Raw genomic sequence first — 21169 nt, forward strand, 5'->3', positions numbered from 1 at the left:
GATAAATTCTGTAACAGACTGTGTAATAATGTCTCCTCTACGCCAGAATACTCAGTGAAGGTCCTCCAGTAATTGTCTTAACGTTTGGCTAACATCATGAACATCAGCATGAGTGTTGTATTTGCTCATACAGAAAACACAACACGAGGTGATAAGGGCTTTTTACTGTTAATTAGCATGTTTTATTTACTTCCACCAATTTTCACCAGTGTACCTTTAGCTATTCTGAGTTTGCCATTATCCAGTGTCATTCCACTACTAGAGCACATTTATTATTTGTTTCATCCATTCAATCATAAATTCAAGATTTCTGTGGTCCATTATAACTATAAAGGGGAAAGTGGAGGCTTAGTGGTTAGTGTTAGACCTCTTCTCAGAAAATAGTGAGTTTAAACACCAGCACTATCAAGCTGCTACTGATGGGCCCTAAAGTAAGGCCCCAAGCTGTCAACTGTTTAGTTTAACAAATTAGATAAATGTAAGTTGTTCTGAAAAAGAAAGGAAAAAAGCTTTTTTTTTTTGGAAAAAGCTTTCCAAACCTTGCTGTCTCTATGTGAAAAAATAAGTGCCCTCTAAACCTAATAACCGGTCGTGCCACCATTGCAGCAAGAACTGCTATCAAATATTTGCAATAACTGGCAATGAGGCTTTCACATCTCTGTGGAGGAATTGTTTTATTTTAGTTACTTTGGAGGATTTTTGAGCATGGCAGCCTGTTTAAGGCCATGCCACAGCATCTCGACCGGATTTAAGTCAGCACTTTCACTAAAAAAACCTTAATTTTAATTAAAAATCATGAAGGTGACAAATCTTTTTTTCACAGCACTGCATAAAGAAAAGTTTCTTTCCCCAATTAATCTTTTCACAATGTGACTAACAATTAAAGCCAATTATCCAGGACTACAAAAGATGTTGTTTTGACCTCTCCCTCAGACCAAGACAGGCTAATTATGACAAATTAAATGGATTAGGCAGCTAAAATGGTGGTAGGAAATCAGGGGACATACAGTGACAGTGTCTAGAAATACAGATTAAACAGCTACAACCCTCAGCTCCATGCATGTGATGTTATAAAAAAATTTGATGATGTGACTCTTTAAACCCAAAAGATTTTAAAACAGAAATTTGACTGTATGATCGTATTGACATGGGACATGGTACTGTAAAGAACCAAAGTGAGTGATTTCTGACTTCGTTCTTGACGAACAGGTCCATCTCGAGGTCCGTGGTGGTGCCGGGGTTGATGTTGGGTTTCTCCAGCAATGCATCTTTGATAAAAATGGCTGCAGCTCGCAGGATGAAGGAGGCAAACAGGTTCATGTGAATGTTGTTCCTCATACAGTGCAGCTTCCTGAAAATATCACAGCACCATGGATAATGAACAAATTAACACACATCGGTTTGTTCACCTAACTCTAACCCTGGTGCATTTTAGCTTTTGGTTAGTTCTCTAGAGAGTTGTGGACCTTCACAAGGTAACAAGTTCAAATTCCAGGACCACCAAGCTGCCACTGCTGGGCCCTTGAGCAAGGCCCTTAACCCTCAATTGCTCTATTGTGTTGCTCTGGATAAGGGCATTTGCCAAATGCCATGAATGTAAATGTACACGTGGACCTTCTAAATAATCCCAGCTTGCTGTGATTACAGTGAGACGGAAATTTGACTCTGAATCAACTGAATTGCAGGAAACGGTCATGCCTGCCATGAGTTTTGGGTTGTAGATTTCTAGTCAATGAGATGCTAAACTAAGCTGTAAGGCACAGCTAAGCCAAAGGAGCTCCAGAACCTAATATACCTAATTAGAAGCCTGATTTGGACTGATAAAAAAACAAAAAGAATGAACTGAAGTTGTCTATAGAATTGTGCAATGTAGCACAGGAACCATCTGGAGATTTTGTCACATTTAATTTCACAGGTGATAGTCAATTAAGCATGTTAAAGACGCTAAGAGTGGGCCTTCTTTGCTGATCATTGGTAAATATCACAGCGTAGTATAGCTGTCTGTTTGCTTTATATAATAAATGGGCTTGGTTGTAGGACTTACCTGAAGGCCACCAGGATACCAAGTGCCAGCACCAGCGCTCCCAGTGAGAGGGAATATCCGACAGTGTATATGATCCTAAATTTACTAAGGATCTTGAAATAGTATTGCTGAAAAACATCGAATCAGAGATCCCCACACACATATAAATCAGTATTTCTAGTTTGTCCACAGCGCAATGATGTTGTGAATTCACTTTTAGAGCTGTACAAGACAAGTACCGTTTCAATCTGTTCCAGGTCATTTCTTTCACATTCACTCGCGTTCTTCTGTTTGGCCCACTGGCCATCAGCTTTGCACTCCAGATAAACCAGGCCATTTTGGACTGAAATGGACAAATTATCATAAACACACTTTGTTTTGGTTTAATGAAATTGGTTGCCCGCAGTATAACCTGTAGTATAGGTTAACTACAATGCTATTCTAAAATGTTCTACAAATGACCTTGACCTTCCCATTTTCGTAAACACAAAAAAGTGATGTGTATGGACTCTTACCTTTTGTGTGCCAGGGCAGATACTTGGGGCAGGGGACGCTCACCGTGGTGTTCGGCAAACCGTCTGGCCAACAGGCGTATTTATCGAACGTCCTATTACACATAAGACCTGCATGACAGAGTCACGTATAATCAGAAGAGTCATTGATAAAAGATGGTTCTCATAAAAAACCTCAGATTCAGTCCCTTTACATATTACAACTCAACTACTGGAATCCACTAATTGCTGATGGGAGTCTTACTGGCTAGCTCCTAGCTGGCTTACAGTTAAATGTCTTGGTCCTGACTGTGAAGCTCCTCAGTGGCTCACTTCCAGATGGGTCACTCTTGGCTGGTCATCTTGCACATGCTTTTACCTCCTAGCAACTAAGTGCAGAGCCTTGGCAATGGTCAAATTAGTCAAATTAGCTCAAAACGATCTTTTGAGATGGCCAACCAGCCTTTAAAACAGATAGACATCCATCAAGTCTAAATAAAAAAAATTTAAGATTTTAATATTTAGGATATTCCTTGTTTTAAAAACTTTAACTTTAAGAAATTCTGAAATATTTTGTTTATTTTCAATTTTGAGTGGAAAAACAAATTCGAATGTGATTCCAGACATTTTGACCTGACTGTCATACTGACTTTTGACCAGCTGGTATATTTTAGCCAAAGTATATGAGCTAAGGACTTCTCTAGGCCTCTCTAGAAGATGCTTTAAAAAAATCTGTTCTTCAATAGAGTCTAATCTCTAATCAGTGAGTGCTTTAATGGTGGTACAAAATACTAGTGGATAATATGTACCTTAAACAATGTTAATGAGGCTTTGATCTATCTGATCAGCACTCCAGTTACACAAAGCTCTAATAAGAAAACACAGAAAAGAGAAGCTCACCCGTGGTTTGTGGTTCTCTGCTGTTATTCTTGAGACATTCATCTTCATAGTTCATCCACTCTCTCATTAAAAGTTTCATGGACAAGGCAGAGGACACCTGTGAGATAAACAGTAATAATAAAGCACTGATTTAAATGAGAAAAATGTAATTAAAATTGAAATAAATGTTTTTCTTTGTGTGGTTACAAAACATGTTCTTCAGTAAGGGTTTTTTTTTAAATTAAACTACAAGCAATACTTTATGTCTCTTTAACCTAATACAATCTAGTGTCCAAAAATCCATACCACCTAAATAATTAGTTAGTAGGTGGTTGTAAGACATCATGAGGCTTGACAACTGTTGCCTGTTGCCTGGCTCACTCCTAATTTGCTGAGTCCTAGCTGGGTCACTTGATTCTAAATGATTCCTGGCTTCGTTCAATCCTAAATTACTGATTTCTGGTTGGCTCACTTGAGGCTGAACAACTCCTGGCTGGCTCACTTCTAAATTGCTAGAATCTATATATACCTTTTTCTATATCTATATATACCTTACTGTACATCCTGCCTAAGATTTTACATTCATGTATATACAGTATATTTAGTGTACTTGTTTATTCAGTTGCACATTCTTCAATGCAATAGCCTTATAACCTTTTACTTGTGGTACCTTTACAACAGTGTCAGCTCATTTTTCACTGCCGTATCCTCATAACCATTGACTTGTACTTTTCAACAATGTTTACACATCTCTTTACTGCTATTGCCTTTATATTTATTCACTGTACATATGTTTACACACACATAGGTATGTATATATATTTACATGCTGTACATACAGTATACTTACATATTAATATGCACTTGTAAATTTGCACAGTTGCTACTATTTGCACTTCTAATAGATGCTAAACTGCATTTCGTTGTAGTGTAACTATGCAATGACAATAAGGTTCTGTCTGACTGTCTATCTATCTATCTATCTATCTATCTATCTATCTATCTATCTATCTATCTATCTATCTAGCTAGCTAGCTAGCTAGCTAGCTAGCTATTCATTCCTTGCCTGCTTACTTCTAACTTGCTGAGTCCTGGCTGGCTCAGGCTTAACTGGCTCACTTTCGGAAGAATAATTCCTTGCTGGCTCACTTGACACTCAATGACTCTGGTTGCTCAACCTGCACATTCTATTATGTCCATGCTAATAATTTTCTATGGATTACAGGGTTGACTTTGTACAAAGTAAGAGGTTTTGTTAATAAGAGTTGGAAAAACTTGACTACAACATGCTTAGCTTGTTAGCTAAGATGGGATTTGATTGGTCCAGTAGTTCTGATTGCAAGGCAAATCATAGGCTTATATATAATCCACTAACTCTTACTCATGTTATTTAACAAAGACAAACCTCTGATAATTGACATGGTGATGCTTTCTGTAAGAAAAAATTATTTTAACAGATTGTAATAAAAGAGTCAGATCGGTTTATACTTTTATTGTTTTGCCTAATTAAAGACAAAAAAGAGGGAAAAGGGAGGTTGGTGATGTATTGACTGTGGATAGCTGCTATAACGTAAGTGATAGCAGAACCTGGCTCCAAATGAGCAAAAAGTGGAACGAGCAATTATTGTATAAACAGAGTATATTTCAACTGTTAACATAAACACTTCATGGTTCTCTGCTGTAGGATAAATAAACACTTCAGGGTGGTAACAGTAAGGTTTTGCTTGTAAATAAAACTCCACAAGCCTATTGAGCGTTCCTCTTATTACCCAGGTAGAGCTGGCTTTGTTCAGATTGCTGTGAATGCTCTTTAAATACTTCAGCAGGAACCCACAGGACATCTCATATATAATTCGATTTATATGTGTGTATGTGTGTGTGTGTTTTATTCCTTTTATTAATAATTCATTCGATTTCTCTGTTAACTGAATCTGTTGTTGGTGTGCAGGAACACTTAAAAAATGAGAAGATGATGGTCTCAGGAGAGCTTCCAGTGCTGGTTAATAAAAGACATAAAAGATGAAGGAGAGAGAGAGAGAGAGAGAGAGAGAGAGAGAGAGAGAGAGAGTGAGAGAGAGAGAGAGAGAGAGAGAGATGTGTGGGCTGACCTGTGTGCAGGAGAAGAAAATGATCAGGCTCAGAAGAAATGCTTGTGACATCCCTTTGTCGTGCTGCTGCTGACGTTAGGTGGGGGGGCCTGAGGGTGGCTGAAGTGGGGATCACCTCATAGGAATCCTTGAAGGGTCACCAGGCTGCCTAAGCTTAACACACACACACACACACACACACACACACACACACACACACACACACACACACACACACACACACACACACACACACACACACACACACACACAGTATTACCTCATGTTCTGCTTACTGTTTTCAAGAAGCATACATTTTATATAAACGCCTATCTATCTATCTATCTATCTATCTATCTATCTATCTATCTATCTATCTATCTATCTATCTATCTATCTATCTATCTATCTATCTATCTATCTATCTATCTATCTATCTATCTATCTATCGCATTTTAGTAGGATTTCAATAAAATAAAGATTTAGGTTTCAGTTTTTCCAAAGATCGCATTTATTTTTTTCTCATATATTTTGAAATAACAGGTATGAAGCTCGGACAGGTTCATTGGTTCGTTTTCCAGGTGATCCTAGTTAAAAAGGAAACCTACTTAAAGAGGTTCTTCCACATTATTAAGCAAGTTACAGTTCTGTACAATATGGAGAAGAAGAAAGATCTTTCTGCAGATTAAAAAAGCGTGAAATAGTGCAATGTCTTGCCAAAGGCATGCAAACACTTGAAATATCTCAGAAACTGAACAGAGACCATCAAAATATCAAAAGATTTGTGAGTGACACAGCACAGAAGAATGCGATCAGATAAGGGCTTACTAAGCAAGATTTCTGTCAGACAAATGAATAGTATTAAAAGAGTGACTATAAAAAAGCCACTATTGAGCAGCACACAGATATTTGAAGCTGCTGCTGTTTTTGGAGTCCCAAGAACTTCTCGATGCAGGATCCTTCATAGGCTGGTAGTTGTGCATAAAGCTGTACTTTGGCCACCCTTAACCAAATCTCACATAAAGAAACGTTTACTATTTGCACAGAAATACATGAAGACTCATTTTCAAACAGGTGAATGCCGTGCTAAACTGGATGGTACAGAAGAATTTCTGGATTTCTGGATGGCCACCCTGCTCCAACAAGATCGGGATGTCAGCAAGGAGGTCTTGGAGTGATGATTTGGGCTGGAATATTGGGAATTGAGATGGTAGGTCCCCTTAGGATACCTGATGGTGTCCAAAAGACCTCTGTGATATATGTGGAGTTCCTAACAGATCATTTTCACTTTCTGCAGGAAGACGCATCATCACACTCTTCAATAAAACACCACTGAATTTTTGGTTGCTTTCGACATAAAAAGAGAAACAAATTATGGTGTGGCCACCATCATCTCCTGACCTCAATCCTATTGAGAACCCAACTGAGAACCAATCCTCAAAGGGAATATCAGTATTGGATGCAGTATTGCTCCAAACAACAGGCAGAAACTATACATGGACTTACAATTTCAATGGAAGAGAGTTGTTAAAGTCCTTTCAAAGAAGGGTTTGTGTTATTTAATTGTGTAATTTGTATGGAAAATGTTCTGTCAATGCACCGTATGTGACCGAGTTCGAGTTTTGACATCACTATAACCTTTGGAATGGTTTAAAAGTGCATTTTGCATTGTTATTTGGAAGCAGTTTACATGGTAAATTATTTTACATGTAATAACATCCACATTGTAATATAATTGTTGGGGATAAACTAAAATCTTTAAATATATAGACAGTCAGGTGTCCAAATAATTTACTTTTTGCCATATGCCGTGTATCTTATGCCTAAAAAAACGCACTTATTCCGTTTGTTAACCAGGAGATAAACTATATGGCAAAAAAGTATTGGGACTCAATTTTCCAGCCATATGTTGTTCTTCCTCAAACTGCTGTCACAAAGGTGAAGGCACACAATTATATCAGATGTCTGGATGGGGCAGCGTTACATTTTTCCTGAACCAGAAGATCCAAAACCTGTTGGTGACAGCAGGACAAATCACACAATTGCACAAATCTTCACAAACTAGAAGAACATCTTCCCAGAAGAGATTATACCAAACACATACCAATCTTATAATCCGATGACCACAAACTTTTCTTCTGATAGTGAACACCCAGATATCTTAAAGTATACAGTGTAACTGTATGAGTCTGTCTATGCTTTCTGAAAGTCCAATGCCACCTGGCAGATGAGAAAACAGTAGAGAGACAAAATATTGAAGGTATATTTTGGTACCGAGTTTATCACCAGCTAAATTTGTTAAAAATGTAAAAAGAAATAACAGACTTTAACAAACCACCAATTCCACTGAAACTAAAGGAGAGCAAACAAAATTTCTGCTTTGCTAAAATACAGTACATATGTATATTCATCTCACACACAACCATCCTATTCAGGGTGAGCAATAGATCCTGATGCTATTCAGCAAAACACACAGCTTTTATTATAATCAAGGGAAGTCAATATCAGTATGCTTTGCTTATATTATCTATAAAAAACTTTCCAATTATCCCATAATTGAGCTAGTTAGCATTTTCGCAGCAGGGTAGGTTTTGCTGTCCTGCTGCTTGTGTATGTAGGTGTTTTGGTGCATTCATTTGTCAGTATCAATGAAAATCTAATCATTTTACTGAAGCAAAACTGTTTTGGAGCATTATCTCCTTCATATTGTTAGTTTCTACATTAGTCTACTGTATTTCATCAAAATGATCATTTGGAAGAAAAAAAGAAGAAATTAAACCGAGCTGAAGTCGCACCACTCAGAGTTAATTCTGTAATAAGAACGATGTCCTTTCTGAGGAACATTAGGCGTAAATCCAGGCGAGAATCTCTCTCTGTCTCTCTCTCTCTCTCTCTCTCTCTCTCTCTCTCTCTCTCTCTCTCTCTCTCATATATATATATATATATATATATGTTAATTTTACACAACACACACACACACTTTGATCAACTTTATAAAAAAAAATAGTTAAATAAATAATAAAAAAACTATATATATATATATATATATATATATATATATATATATATATATATATATATATATATATATATATATATATATAGTTATTTATTTGGTTTGTTAGTTGCTTCTTTAGTTAACTCCATCGAAAGTTCATATACGGACAGGCCGACATGTATGTGTACAGCTAATGAAGTGGGCACTCACTCACCTGCAGTCGGAGAACCTCCGAGGTTGGAGAACAGAACGAAATCTGAAACGTTTCTGCAAAAATCACCTTTACCGTGGAAACATTTTTAGCTAAAACGTTTCAAATTCCATTCTGTTCCAGTCTGTGGGCGGAGTCAGGCTGTGTGCTGCTGCTGCTAAAATTACTGCACACATGCAGGTTTCGTTTTTTTATAAAGCAAATAAAAATCGAACAAAACAAGGCTATCGGTTTGGGAGCTTATCTAAGGTTTATGTTGCGGTCACATTTCTATTAAGGCTCTTAGATTCGCAGCGCTGAAATGTGCTTGATCCCAATTATGCTTGTGTGTGGTTATTATTTATTTTCTTTGCAAGCAGTGAAACCATGGCCTAGTTTTGAAGCCCCAACACCACCAGGAAGCCATGATTTCTTACAGTGTACCTGTTTCAGATCGAACGCCTATATAAACCACAGTAAAAATCAGATACAAGGGAAAAAACTCCGCATGTACTACACGTGTAATGTAAACAAAACCAGACAGTGCAACCTGAAAACCACGGCAGGAAATGCAGCTTGGGAAACAGCAACGCTCTGCATCTAACTAATATCACTGCACCACATCTGCAGGGGATGTGTGATTATCACTGACAAGCATCAAAAACATTTCCATGACCTGAGAAAACAAGTCAAAACCTCCTGACCCCTGACGTGTAATGTAACAGCAAACATTTAAAATGTGTTTATTTATTTATAAATGTATTTAATTATATTAAGGTACACTTACAACAACGTTGTCTTAAGCGCTTGTTCATCTTATGGATGCACAATGAGGCCATACAATAAAAAAATAAAATAAAGAAATTATACATACATATATATATATATATATATATATATATATATATATATATATATATAATTTATTTATTTATTTTCCCCAGTTTCATCTCAAATTCAACAGCTGCTCCTGCATTTCTAACATCAAAGATGAATTTCCGAGTAAATTATTGTATATAGACAAAAGTTTGTGGACACCTGAGCAAAAGATTCATGTTTTCTGAGCATCCCATACCACAGTGAGTCCCCGTTTGCTGTTATAATAACCTCCACTCTTCTGAGAAGACGTTCTACTAGATCTTGTAGACATTTCTAACATCAAAGATGAATTTCCGAGTAAATTATTGTATATAGACAAAAGTTTGTGGACACCTGAGCAAAAGATTCATGTTTTCTGAGCATCCCATACCACAGTGAGTCCCCGTTTGCTGTTATAATAACCTCCACTCTTCTGAGAAGACGTTCTACTAGATCTTGTAGACATTTCTGTGAGATTCATTTAGCCACAAAAGGTTTTCAATAGGGTTGAGGGTCAGAGCTTTATAATAATAAATAAACAATTTGGTTGGAATATGGATGAATATATAATAATGTAGTTTTATATATATATATATATATATATATATATATATATATATATATATATATATATATATATATATATATATATATATATATAAAGTGAGTAAACATGCATACATATTGAGTAAAAATAGAATGAAGGGGCTTTAGTTCATGTTTTTTTGCAAAATTAAACAAATGTATTGTGAAAATAGTTATCACAATTCTTTTTTTATAATAATGAGCTCAGGATTTATTTATTAAATTCATTATGAATATGCTGCCTTATATTTTCATTATTGCACTTATTTACTTTAATATTTATAGTATTGTTATACTGCCATTCCATTCAGCAACATTCCTTTTTTTCTATTAAGAACTGAGTAAGTATGTGTATTAGTAAATATTTACATTTCTTGCCACTTTTTATTTGTTTTCTGTACCACAATAATGGCATATAAAGTATATATATATATAGACATGGACTGAATCTGAAAGAAAAGATTTGAAGAACAACAGAAAGCTTGTTTTATTAGTAAAACAGATCCCTAACAATGATAAAAATGGATTAATGTGAATTATCTCTTAGGTACACATTTGACATAATCCCTAATCACTTAAAAACACTGTAGAGTAAAAGATGAATTTACTAGCATACACGTGATTCTGTAGCACGTGATATTGTAATGCAGCGCAGTAATCATATTAGAAGTTGTTTACAAGTCAGCCTGTTCTTCCTCCAAGACAAGTCGCTAGTCGCTTGCATGAACGAGGTCAGGAATGCTTACAAAGCTGAAACTGTTACTGTAAATAAAGCTAATCAGTTATTATCTGTAATGAGCTCATTATGAGATTTAAGCATGCATGTGCTCTATATAAACCCCAAACAACTATACAAGTATTAAGTGTTTAAATAAAAAAAATGAGAATGATGGATTACTCTGCTCCAAAATCATGCAATAGGGAAATATATTTAGGCAATTGATGTACACTGTATGGGAAAAAGTATTGGGACACCTGGCATTTCTCCTAGCTGGCATAACTAGCAGATGTTCACTCAGTCCCAACAAATTTAAGTTCTGAGCTGATTAGCTGGATAAATAACTGAGTAAAATATACATGCTTATAACTCATATGTTTTTCCCCACCGTGATTAAAGAAGCCTTATAAAAAGAAGTATCAGGAGTGTCATGATCGTTGACTCATGCCTGAGACAGGATGCGCATTTCGCAAGGTGATGGAAAGTTCATCGTAGACAATCTGAGAACTTCCTCCATGTAGACCGCATGCTAAACTGGGTCACATCTCTCATGCGGCTGCTGCTTCTATCTGGTCGTCCATCCTGTGATAAACAGTAGTCAGCTGCAGATACTTTTTTTTATTTTTTTTTTATTTTTTTGTCTTTTTGCTCAAAGGAACTGAAGTTGTTCTGGTCTCACACACACACACACACACACACACACACACACACACACACACACACATACACACACACACACACACACACACACACACACACACACACACACACACACACATAAGCAGCTTCTTCCCAAAGCAGACAAAACAAAAGCAATGTTTAACCCAAAAACAGAGCATTGCATACAGTCTGTGGTGATCACAACATTTTTAACCACAACCAAAGAAACAGTAAGTCAAGCGTGGTATTTTCTTACTGTAACTGAGATGTACAGCTTACTACAGCTAAAATATGGTGACTCTATGGCTCTAAGGGCAGATTGTAAATAAGAAAATCAGACATACACTAAATGGATTAAAGTTTTGGGACACCTGACTTTTGCAGCCATGTGTGGTTCTTCCACAAACTGTTGTCACAAATCAAAACAAAACAATTGTATTGGACGTCTTTGAAAGCGCTAACATTCATTCGTTCACTTGAATTAGGAAAGCCAAACCTGTTAAAGCATGACACAAAGAGCACAAATGCCAGCTCCATGAAGATCTAGATGGTGTGAAGTGGAAGATCTCCTGCTATCCCTACTGAAAAACTTTGGGATGAATTTTTCACACTGACTGCACCCTCAATCTTCCTCAACAACCTGACTTTACTAACACCCTCGTGGCTAAAAGAATGTCACCAAACAACACAGAATCTAGTAGAACATCTTCTAGTGGAACATCTTCCCAGAAAAGTAAAAAAAAAAAACGTTCTAAAAGTACATAGCAATCTTACGCTGTGGTGTCCACAAAATTTTGGCCCCCCATTATATGGTCAATGGAGCGTTCTTAGAGATGAATGTGTGTTCACGATGTTTTCACGTGGCATATGATTTTCATTTCGTTTCCTTCTCTGTTGAAGGCTTCATCATTAATAGGTCACATGACCAAGCCTATGCTAGGAACTTAATAAGTAAACACCAGTGAGCACTCCATGAAGTCTTTATCCTTATGAAAAAAGAGCAAATTGATTATTTTACCCTGATATAACCAAATCTTTATCGATATTTTAATTTACAGGTGTATTTATTACCTGTGGTTATTTCTATTCGTCGTTTTCTAGCATGTCCAATGACGGCATAATGTCTGGAAACATGGCTACTAAGGAAATACTGACACAGTGGATTCAGAAATATGTCAATAGTTTTTGCAGTATTTACATAATTATGTAGATAAAATATTTTATTAGCACACCCATATGCAAGTACGCAAATGCAAACGGATTCCTATTCTACTGATTAACCCGGAGATGATAAGAGATTAGAATAATAATCTTCACTTTATTTCTATATATGAGATCATCAGCTCCGTTGATACAATGTGTATACATGAGGCACAAACCATGGAGCGAGATAGGTGAAGAGATAGAGAAAGAGGAGAAGGTCCGTCAGGTTCAGCACCCTGAACACTAATGCACAGCCGATTCAATCCAATCTAATCCGATTATTTCTAAAACGAGCTCGTCGGCATTGGGCAACCGGTTCACCGAGCTCCTTTTCGAAAAGGGGATCAGACTCCCACTCTCGAATGGCGCTGATTTAGATCAGATCTCTTTCTGCATCGGACTAGAAACTGTTCCTTCTATACGTTTACATTATTTGTAAATAGGGCTTTTTAATCCGGACCCCCACATCCAGACTGCGTCACGGTTTCTATCCAGAAACCGTTCGACTCCACAATATCGTGGACTCTCACACGTGTACTCCCATTTAGACAAATAACTGCTGCTGAACCACCACATGTTCACGTGTTTATTACTACATGACGATTTATTTGCACTAACACATCTCGTGTACTCTCAACACAGGTTACGCTTGTGTTATTTTCATGTTTCAGCTTTAAAGGGCGAAGGCATGTTTTCTCCTGACATAAGTGATGTATTGATGTACACGTTGAAATGTACTAAAGTTTCCCAATGTGAAATAGATTTTTCTCTATTATATCATGATGCAAGGTTGCTTCCAGGCACAAGGAAGAGCGATTACATCTCGCAAGTCTCGTTTCACTTCATCGTCTCCCAGTGAAGTTTTAGAGCACTTTTATTTGTCTTTTTAAACTTTTAATGGTTTCTTTATATTGTTACTATTAACTTTGATTGTATTATATATTGTGCACTACTAAGCCGTGACTGTAGAGGCTCTTAAGCCTGCTGGGAGGAATAAATCATATAATTGTAAGTCACTCTGAATAAAAGAGTCTGCTAATGCTGTATATACATACATTATATATCACTGTGCTCAATATCTGGTTGTGTTGTTTGCACTGAATTATGTTTGCACACTTTATGTAGTTTGCATCATCTTGTTAATTCATGTAGTTTGTTTTGTTTTACTGTGTACTGTACTGTATATGGTGGATACTTCCACTGTCATTATGGGGTTTTGTTTTAGATTAGATTAGATTAGATTCAACTTTATTGTCATTACACATGTACAGGTACAAGGCAACGAAATGCAGTTTGGGTCTAACCAGAGTGCAATAACAGCAAGTGCAGGATATACAGTGTTTACATGATTTACATAAGTTAAATAGAATGGTATTATAGGAATTTTCAGATGTTTATGTACTTTGAATATAATATACAGATGAATATATACGTACTATGAACATGATAATTACAAAATTAACTAATAATAATAATTTTGTTTGTAGATTTTTACGGAAAATAAGGAATTTAATTCATTTTGGAATAAGGCTGTAACATAACAAAATGTGGAAAAAGCTCTATGGATGGGGCGGAGTCAGCCTCAAAGAGACCACACCCATCCCATGATGATAGGAAGATGATCAGTCCGGGGGCATTTTGTATTGATTCTAGTGAAGATCAGATCAGATCATTTTAGTGACTTGGTTGTTTGAACGAATCTTTTTTTTTTTTTGAGTCATTTGGTTCATTTCATTCCTGCAATCAGAAAAATGTTACATTTCAAATAAGCAGATCCCACAACACATCTACATACACAAACTTTGGCTATAGTTTCATGGAAATATGACGATGCAGGTAAACGTCATGTCGTCTGTTCGTCTCGTTGATTCTTTTATCGTGTAACTCCCGTAATTATTGTAACAATAATGTCAATATTCGGAAGTAAAAAAAAAAAAAAAAGATCTATTGCATTGTGCGGCGTCTACGGAAATCACGTGATAAAAGAACAAACGACTCGGACCAGAGGACTCATGAGATTAACTAATCCATACTGTTTCCTGTTTCCTTACAGAGATTTTGTGATTTTTTCCTCTTTGAGACGACTCGCGTTCTGAGTCACATCAAAGACTCGTTCATAATGAATGAATCATTCATGAACGAAGCATCATTAATTGATTGGCAGTGATGCTTCTAGCAAAGGGGATGAGTGAAACCAAGCATTAAGCATTCTTGAGAATGTAGTGAGGGATGACTCAGTAAAATAGTGGCTGTGTGATTTATCTCCATCGGTGGAGCAGGAGAGGGTGGGGGGAGGTGTTTGGGGATGAAATACCCCGGCGCTCCTTCTAAACAGGCTGGAATTTGTAAATTTGTGCAGTAAACTCCAGACTGGATTTTTCTTTAACGCAACACAGTGTCACTGATAAAGCCCAGAATGCTGTTTACAGACTCTCAAGCCACCGTGCTTTGCTACCAGTGGGAAATTAGCCAAGTGTTTTTGGCAAGTGCTACACTTCTGTGTCTGAAACCTGATGTTCTGATAAACCTCAACTTCTACACCTACCTGCAAACTTTTGCATTCGTCTATCTAACGCTTGCCTTTTCATCAACATTTATATCCTGAATTGATGGTTTTACATGAAGATACTTGGTGGCAATGCAGGACGCAATAATTATGCACCTCAAAAGAATGTACGCAGTGATGAGTACTTTAAGCTGTGAGAGCAGGATGATGGTCTTTGACTACATTCATTCAAGAGCTCTCTTTTCCTTTATAGCCCTGAAAAGGTAAATGAACTCAGAGTGGAAAACAAAGCTCTTTGCTTTGAGCGCATTTATCAACGTATAAATGGTTAATATAGTCCTGCTATGAGTGGCCTTTAGTTGCGCTAATAACGGGTGAAAAATACAAACTTCACTTCATCACACATGTTTGGTATAATGTTTGGTATAATGTTTGAGATCATGACATGCGTAGAATATACAAATCGAATGGTTTAAAACGTGTTATAGGGCTGTGTATCAGCAGGTATCCGGCTAGAAGATACGTATCACGATACAGGGGGTTACGATACAATATTTTGCAAAACGTTGAATACGGTAAGCAAAGCGATATATTAAGATAATTTTGGAATAGGATATTATTTTAGAAAAGCTGTCATTAAGAACACACCACCATGTGCAAATCTTAGCAAAAAATTTTTTGTTTTCAATTTCAAATAACCCAGGATCGAAAAAAAAAACATTGAGTATTGAGAAATATTTTTGTTTACAAATTATTGCCCTGTTCGCTTTTCTAAAATATATACAGTCAACCCAACGGTCCCCTGGTGGTCTAGTGGTTAGGATGCGGCGCTCTCACCGCTGCAGCCCGGGTTCGATCCCTGGTCGGGGAACCGACCCCATCCATTAGGGTTGCACAAGCCTTAGTGCCGGTCCCAAGCCCGGATAAATGGGGAGGGTTGCGTTAGGAAGGGCATTTAGCGTTAAAAACGTGCCAAATCAAACATGCGGATGATCCGCTGTGGCGACCCCTAATGGGAGAAGCCGAAAGAATGTTTTTATACAGTTAACCATTGATCATTCGTGGCTCAGAAAAATCGCGGGTTCTCAACCTAACATTCGCTGGAATCCGCAGCAGGAACGAATGTTCAGGAACGTTAGGAATAACATTTTGAACTGTTTTTACTAACAAATTCCATACAAATTTTTAAAACACTATTGCATTTAAGTGACAAATATCTAAGGTACCAAAAGGACTGCGGGGGTGCGTCCATAATTTTCTGAACTCGTAGGGGGTCTTAGAACGTAACCCCCGCGAGTTGGGGGGACCACTGTTATAAAATCTTTTTAAAAATATTATATATATATATATATATATATATATATATATATATATAAATTGAGGAAAATAAGTATTTGAACACCCTGCTATTTTGCAAGTTCTCGCACTTAGAAATCATGGAGGGGTCTGAAATTGTCATTGTAGGTGCATGTCCACTGTGAGAGACATAATCTAAAAAAAAAAATCCAGAAATCACAATGTATGATTTTTTAACTATTTATTTGTATGATACAGCTGCAAATAAGTATTTGAACACCTGTCTATCAGCTAGAATTCTGACCCTCAAAGACCTGTTAGTCTGCCTTTAAAATGTCCACCTTCACTACATTTATTATCCTAAATTAGATGCACCTGTTTGAGGTCGTTAGCTGCATAAAGACACCTGTCTACCCCATACAATCAGTAAGAATCCAACTACTAACATGGCCAAGACCAAAGAGCTGTCCAAAGACACTAGAGACAAAATTGTACACCTCCACAAGGCTGGAAAGGGCTACGGGGAAATTGCCAAGCAGCTTGGTGAAAAAAGGTCCACTGTTGGAGCAATCATTAGAAAATGGAAGAAGCTAAACATTTCTGTCAATCTCCCTCGGACTGGGGCTCCATGCAAGATCTCACCTCGTGGGGTCTTAATGATCCTAAGGAAGGTGAGAAATCAGCCCAAAACTACACGGGAGGAGCTGGTCAATGACCTGAAAAGAGCTGGGACCACCGTTTCCAAGGTTACTGTTGGTAATACACTAAGACGTCATGGTTTGAAATCATGCATGGCACGGAAGGTTCCCCTGCTTAAACCAGCACATGTCCAGGCACATCTTAAGTTTGCCAATGACCATTTGGATGATCCAGAGGAGTCATGGGAGAAAGTCATGTGGTCAGATGAGACCAAAATAGAACTTTTGGGTCATAATTCCACTAAACGTGTTTGGAGGAAAAAAGATTGATGAGTACCATCCCAAGAACACCATCCCTACTGTGAAGCATGGGGGTGGTAGCATCATGATTTGGGGGTGTTTTTCTGCACATGGGACAGGGCGACTGCACTGTATTAAGTAGAGGATGACCGGGGCCATGTATTGCGAGATTTTGGGGAACAACCTCCTTCCCTCAGTTAGAGCATTGAAATGGGTCGAGGCTGGGTCTTCCAACATGACAATGACCCGAAGCACACAGCCAGGATAACCAAGGAGTGGCTCTGTAAGAAGCATATCAAGGTTCTGGCGTGGCCTAGCCAGTCTCCAGACCTAAACCCAATAGAGAATCTTTGGAGGGAGCTCAAACTCCGTGTTTCTCAGAGACAGGCCAGAAACCTGACTGATCTAGAGAAGATCTGTGTGGAGGAGTGGGCCAAAATCCCTCCTGCAGTGTGTGCAAACCTGGTGAAAAACTACAGGAAACGTTTGACCTCTGTAATTGCAAACAAAGGCTCCTGTACCAAATATTAACATTGACTTTCTCAGGTGTTCAAATACTTATTTGCAGCTGTATCATACAAATAAATAGTTAAAAAATCATACATTGTAATTTCTGGATTTTTTTTCTTTTTTAGATTATGTCACAGTGGACATGCACCTACGATGACAATTTCAGACCCCTCCATGATTTCTAAGTGGGAGAACTTGCAAAATAGCAGGGTGTTCAAATACTTATTTTCCTCATTGTATATATATATATATATATATATATATATATATATATATATATATATATATATATATATATATATATATATATATATATATATATATACAATTCAGACCAAAAGTTTGGACACACCTTCTCAAAGAGTTTTCTTTATTTTCATGACTATGAAAATTGTAGATTCACACTGAAGGCATCAAAACTATGAATTAACACATGTGGAATTATATATGGAATTATATACATAACAAAAAGTGTGAAACAACTGAAAAATGTCATATTCTAGGTTCTATAAAGTAGCCACCTTTTGCTTTGATTACTGCTTTGCACACTCTTGGCATTCTCTTGATGAGCTTCAAGAGGTAGTCACCTGAAATGGTCTTCCAACAGTCTTGAAGGAGTTCCCCGAGAGATGTTTGGCACTTGTTGGCCCTTTTGCCTTCACTCTGCGGTCCAGCTCACCCCTAAACCATCTCGATTGGGTTCAGGTCTGGTGACTGTGGAGGCCAGGTCATCTGGCGCAGCACCCCATCACTCTCCTTCTTGGTCAAATAGCCCTTGATGCCTTCAGTGTGACTCTACAATTTTCATAGTCATGAAAATAAAGAAAACTCTTTGAATGAGAAGGTGTGTCCAAACCTTTGGTCTGTACTGTATATATATATATATATATATATATATATATATATATATATATATATATATATATATACTATATATATATATATATATATATATAGTATAATATAACAAAGGCAATTTCTACACCAATCCGGATACATTAGAAAACTGTGTTTTTGTCTAAAAACTTTCCACCTCCACACTTTTGTTTTCAATTGTTTCCCAAAAGTTGCTTTTCCACACTGAAAGGTCTGAAAACATTTACGTCGCTGTACTGCGCACGAGCAAAACGATTCGACCCGCATCATTTCCACCTGCTGTTTATTTACTTCCCGGCTCTTTGAAATGTCGCCACCAATGACTCAAAATGTGTCATTGTTTTCGAATGCTTCCATTTTCACAGTCTACACTGCGTTGCAAAAAAGTTTTCAAAAAGTGGCACTTTCACTGACTAAAAAACGGTGTCTCGGTGCGACCTGAAGACCAGAACGGAGAGAAAAATATGCATTTTCAAATCAAAATGTATCAGTGTGGACACGGCCTAAAGGTGTTTTTTAAGAGTTAGGAGCAGACTCTCAGCGCTGCCAGAAAATCGCTGCTGGACCGGATCTGCACAGCTGTGATTGGTTGTTATGTTGTGAGGCAATAGTTGACATTACAGTACAGCGCCCCCTATTGTGCGACTAAACACATGGAAAAACACATAAGAGATTCTGACTCTGACATGCATCAGAGATTGTAACTTAACACATAGTTTGAATTTAAAATCATGTATGTTAAATATGCTCTTAAAAATCTTTCAGCAAGTCTGCATATTTGAGTCTGGAAAGGTATGGAAATTTGAAATGAAATATGTATAGGAATCCTGTAACCATAACTCTTTAAACCTACTCATACCATGAAACCTGTGCCAGCCTTACCCGTATCACACCTCAGTGGCATCAAGCGTATAGCAATACATGAACACTATAAGTACAAATCACTGAACATGGTCATTTTTAAATGTAGGATTAAAACATGTGCACATAGTTGTTAGACACCTAATATGATGTGGGATTGATGATGATAATTATTGTATTATATTATTAGCATTTCCATTAGCATTAGGCTATCAGTAGAAGGATGATCTAAGCGCTAACTAGTGTTTTGCATCTAAAAGCTAAAATTTCAGGAAGGCAAGAAAAGAAAGAGGAAGAAAGACTATTATTTCTTCTGTCAAGGTGCAGAATGCGATTAGGCAACGGAAGACAGGCTGTAAGTGTGTGGCAGCTGTGTGGTTTTATGTGTGTGGCAGCGTGAGTGCAACCACGAACATCACTCATGCTAAAACAGCAACTTTTTTATATAATTTTAACATATTTCCCGCCTTATATATTAACTATAAACTTACTTTAACGCTAACGCTAGTGGCGTGTCCTTATGCTAGTACTTTCTGTCTCTGTTTAATTTTAGAGATAATAGACTGCTATCTATTTAGCAGTCGGGATATACGGTCAAAATAAAACAACTGCCATTAATCTTGTAAAAGTTTTTTTTAAACATCGTTATTGCGTTTTTGGGAATCGATACAGTATCGCCAAACAAAATATAGCATTACTCACATGTTTCGATATTGTTTTACACCTCTACTACATGTAATGTACATGTTATACCGCACATCTGGTCGATTTGTATTTTAAAGAACTGCTTTGGTGAATGATAAACTTGAGAATCGCTTTCTCAAACTCCCGCACCTGAAATTTGAGAGAAAAACAACCGTCCCTGAGGCTGATAACGTGAACGGTGTGCTAACCTCACTGCTCGTGCAGCCCATGATCCAATAAGGGGGTGAAGCAGAGTTCAGAGATGTTGAGCTGCCTGGTTCAGCATGCCAGCCGAGCACCTCTGAACGCTACAGAAAATAAATGACGACTCTCCTGAGGTAAACTGACTCAGGATCAGCGTCTTCCACACACTGAAAACAAGCCACGGCATGTGTCTGGACTGGGCGACTGTTAAAATTTTTTTTTATCTCCCTCACACATGACCATTTCGTCACAAAAACCTGTTCTAATTGCATGAAGATAATGCTGACCAGTGCTATCTATAGTCTAGCATCGCTTCTTGCAACATTACAACACCAAAATACAAAAACTTGATCTTACATCGTTTACACTTACATCTCTAAACAGTTCCTCAGCCAAATACACCTACCTGATAATATACCATGTGTAGAAAGAAGTATTGGGACACCAGATTTTTCAGATATGTAGTTCTGCAACATTTAACAAGCCGCGTAATATTTAACCTCATACATTTTTTTACATAAACCATCTGAAAAAAGTTTTCCTGATTCAGGAAATTCTTAGCTAGCATAAGTGGAACCCAATGTGGTCTCCAACTGTATTTT

General features: G+C 37.3%; 1 protein-coding gene across 4 annotated transcripts in view; it reads right to left on the reverse strand.

Annotated features, from left to right (window-relative positions):
• The window catches only part of gcgra (glucagon receptor a), a 78505-nt gene that overhangs the window by 12891 nt on the left and 44445 nt on the right, over positions 1 to 21169 (reverse strand). Inside the window, exons 1-7 of one of the 4 annotated variants that reach the window (XM_083524508.1) lie at positions 8693 to 8791; positions 5502 to 5654; positions 3415 to 3511; positions 2539 to 2646; positions 2263 to 2366; positions 2045 to 2151; positions 1192 to 1351 (exon numbers count right to left, since the gene is read on the reverse strand). In XM_083524508.1, the coding sequence (XP_083380634.1) occupies positions 1192 to 1351; positions 2045 to 2151; positions 2263 to 2366; positions 2539 to 2646; positions 3415 to 3511; positions 5502 to 5552 (627 nt within the window). In that variant the 5' untranslated portion in view covers positions 5553 to 5654; positions 8693 to 8791. Of the gene's footprint in view, positions 1 to 1191; positions 1352 to 2044; positions 2152 to 2262; positions 2367 to 2538; positions 2647 to 3414; positions 3512 to 5501; positions 5655 to 8692; positions 8792 to 21169 lie in introns of those variants that run through there. The other 3 variants (XM_083524510.1, XM_083524509.1, XM_083524507.1) reach the window with 3 other exon arrangements.

Source organism: Silurus aristotelis (assembly GCF_946808225.1).
Source record: "Silurus aristotelis genome assembly, chromosome: 21".
NCBI lineage: Eukaryota > Metazoa > Chordata > Actinopteri > Siluriformes > Siluridae > Silurus > Silurus aristotelis.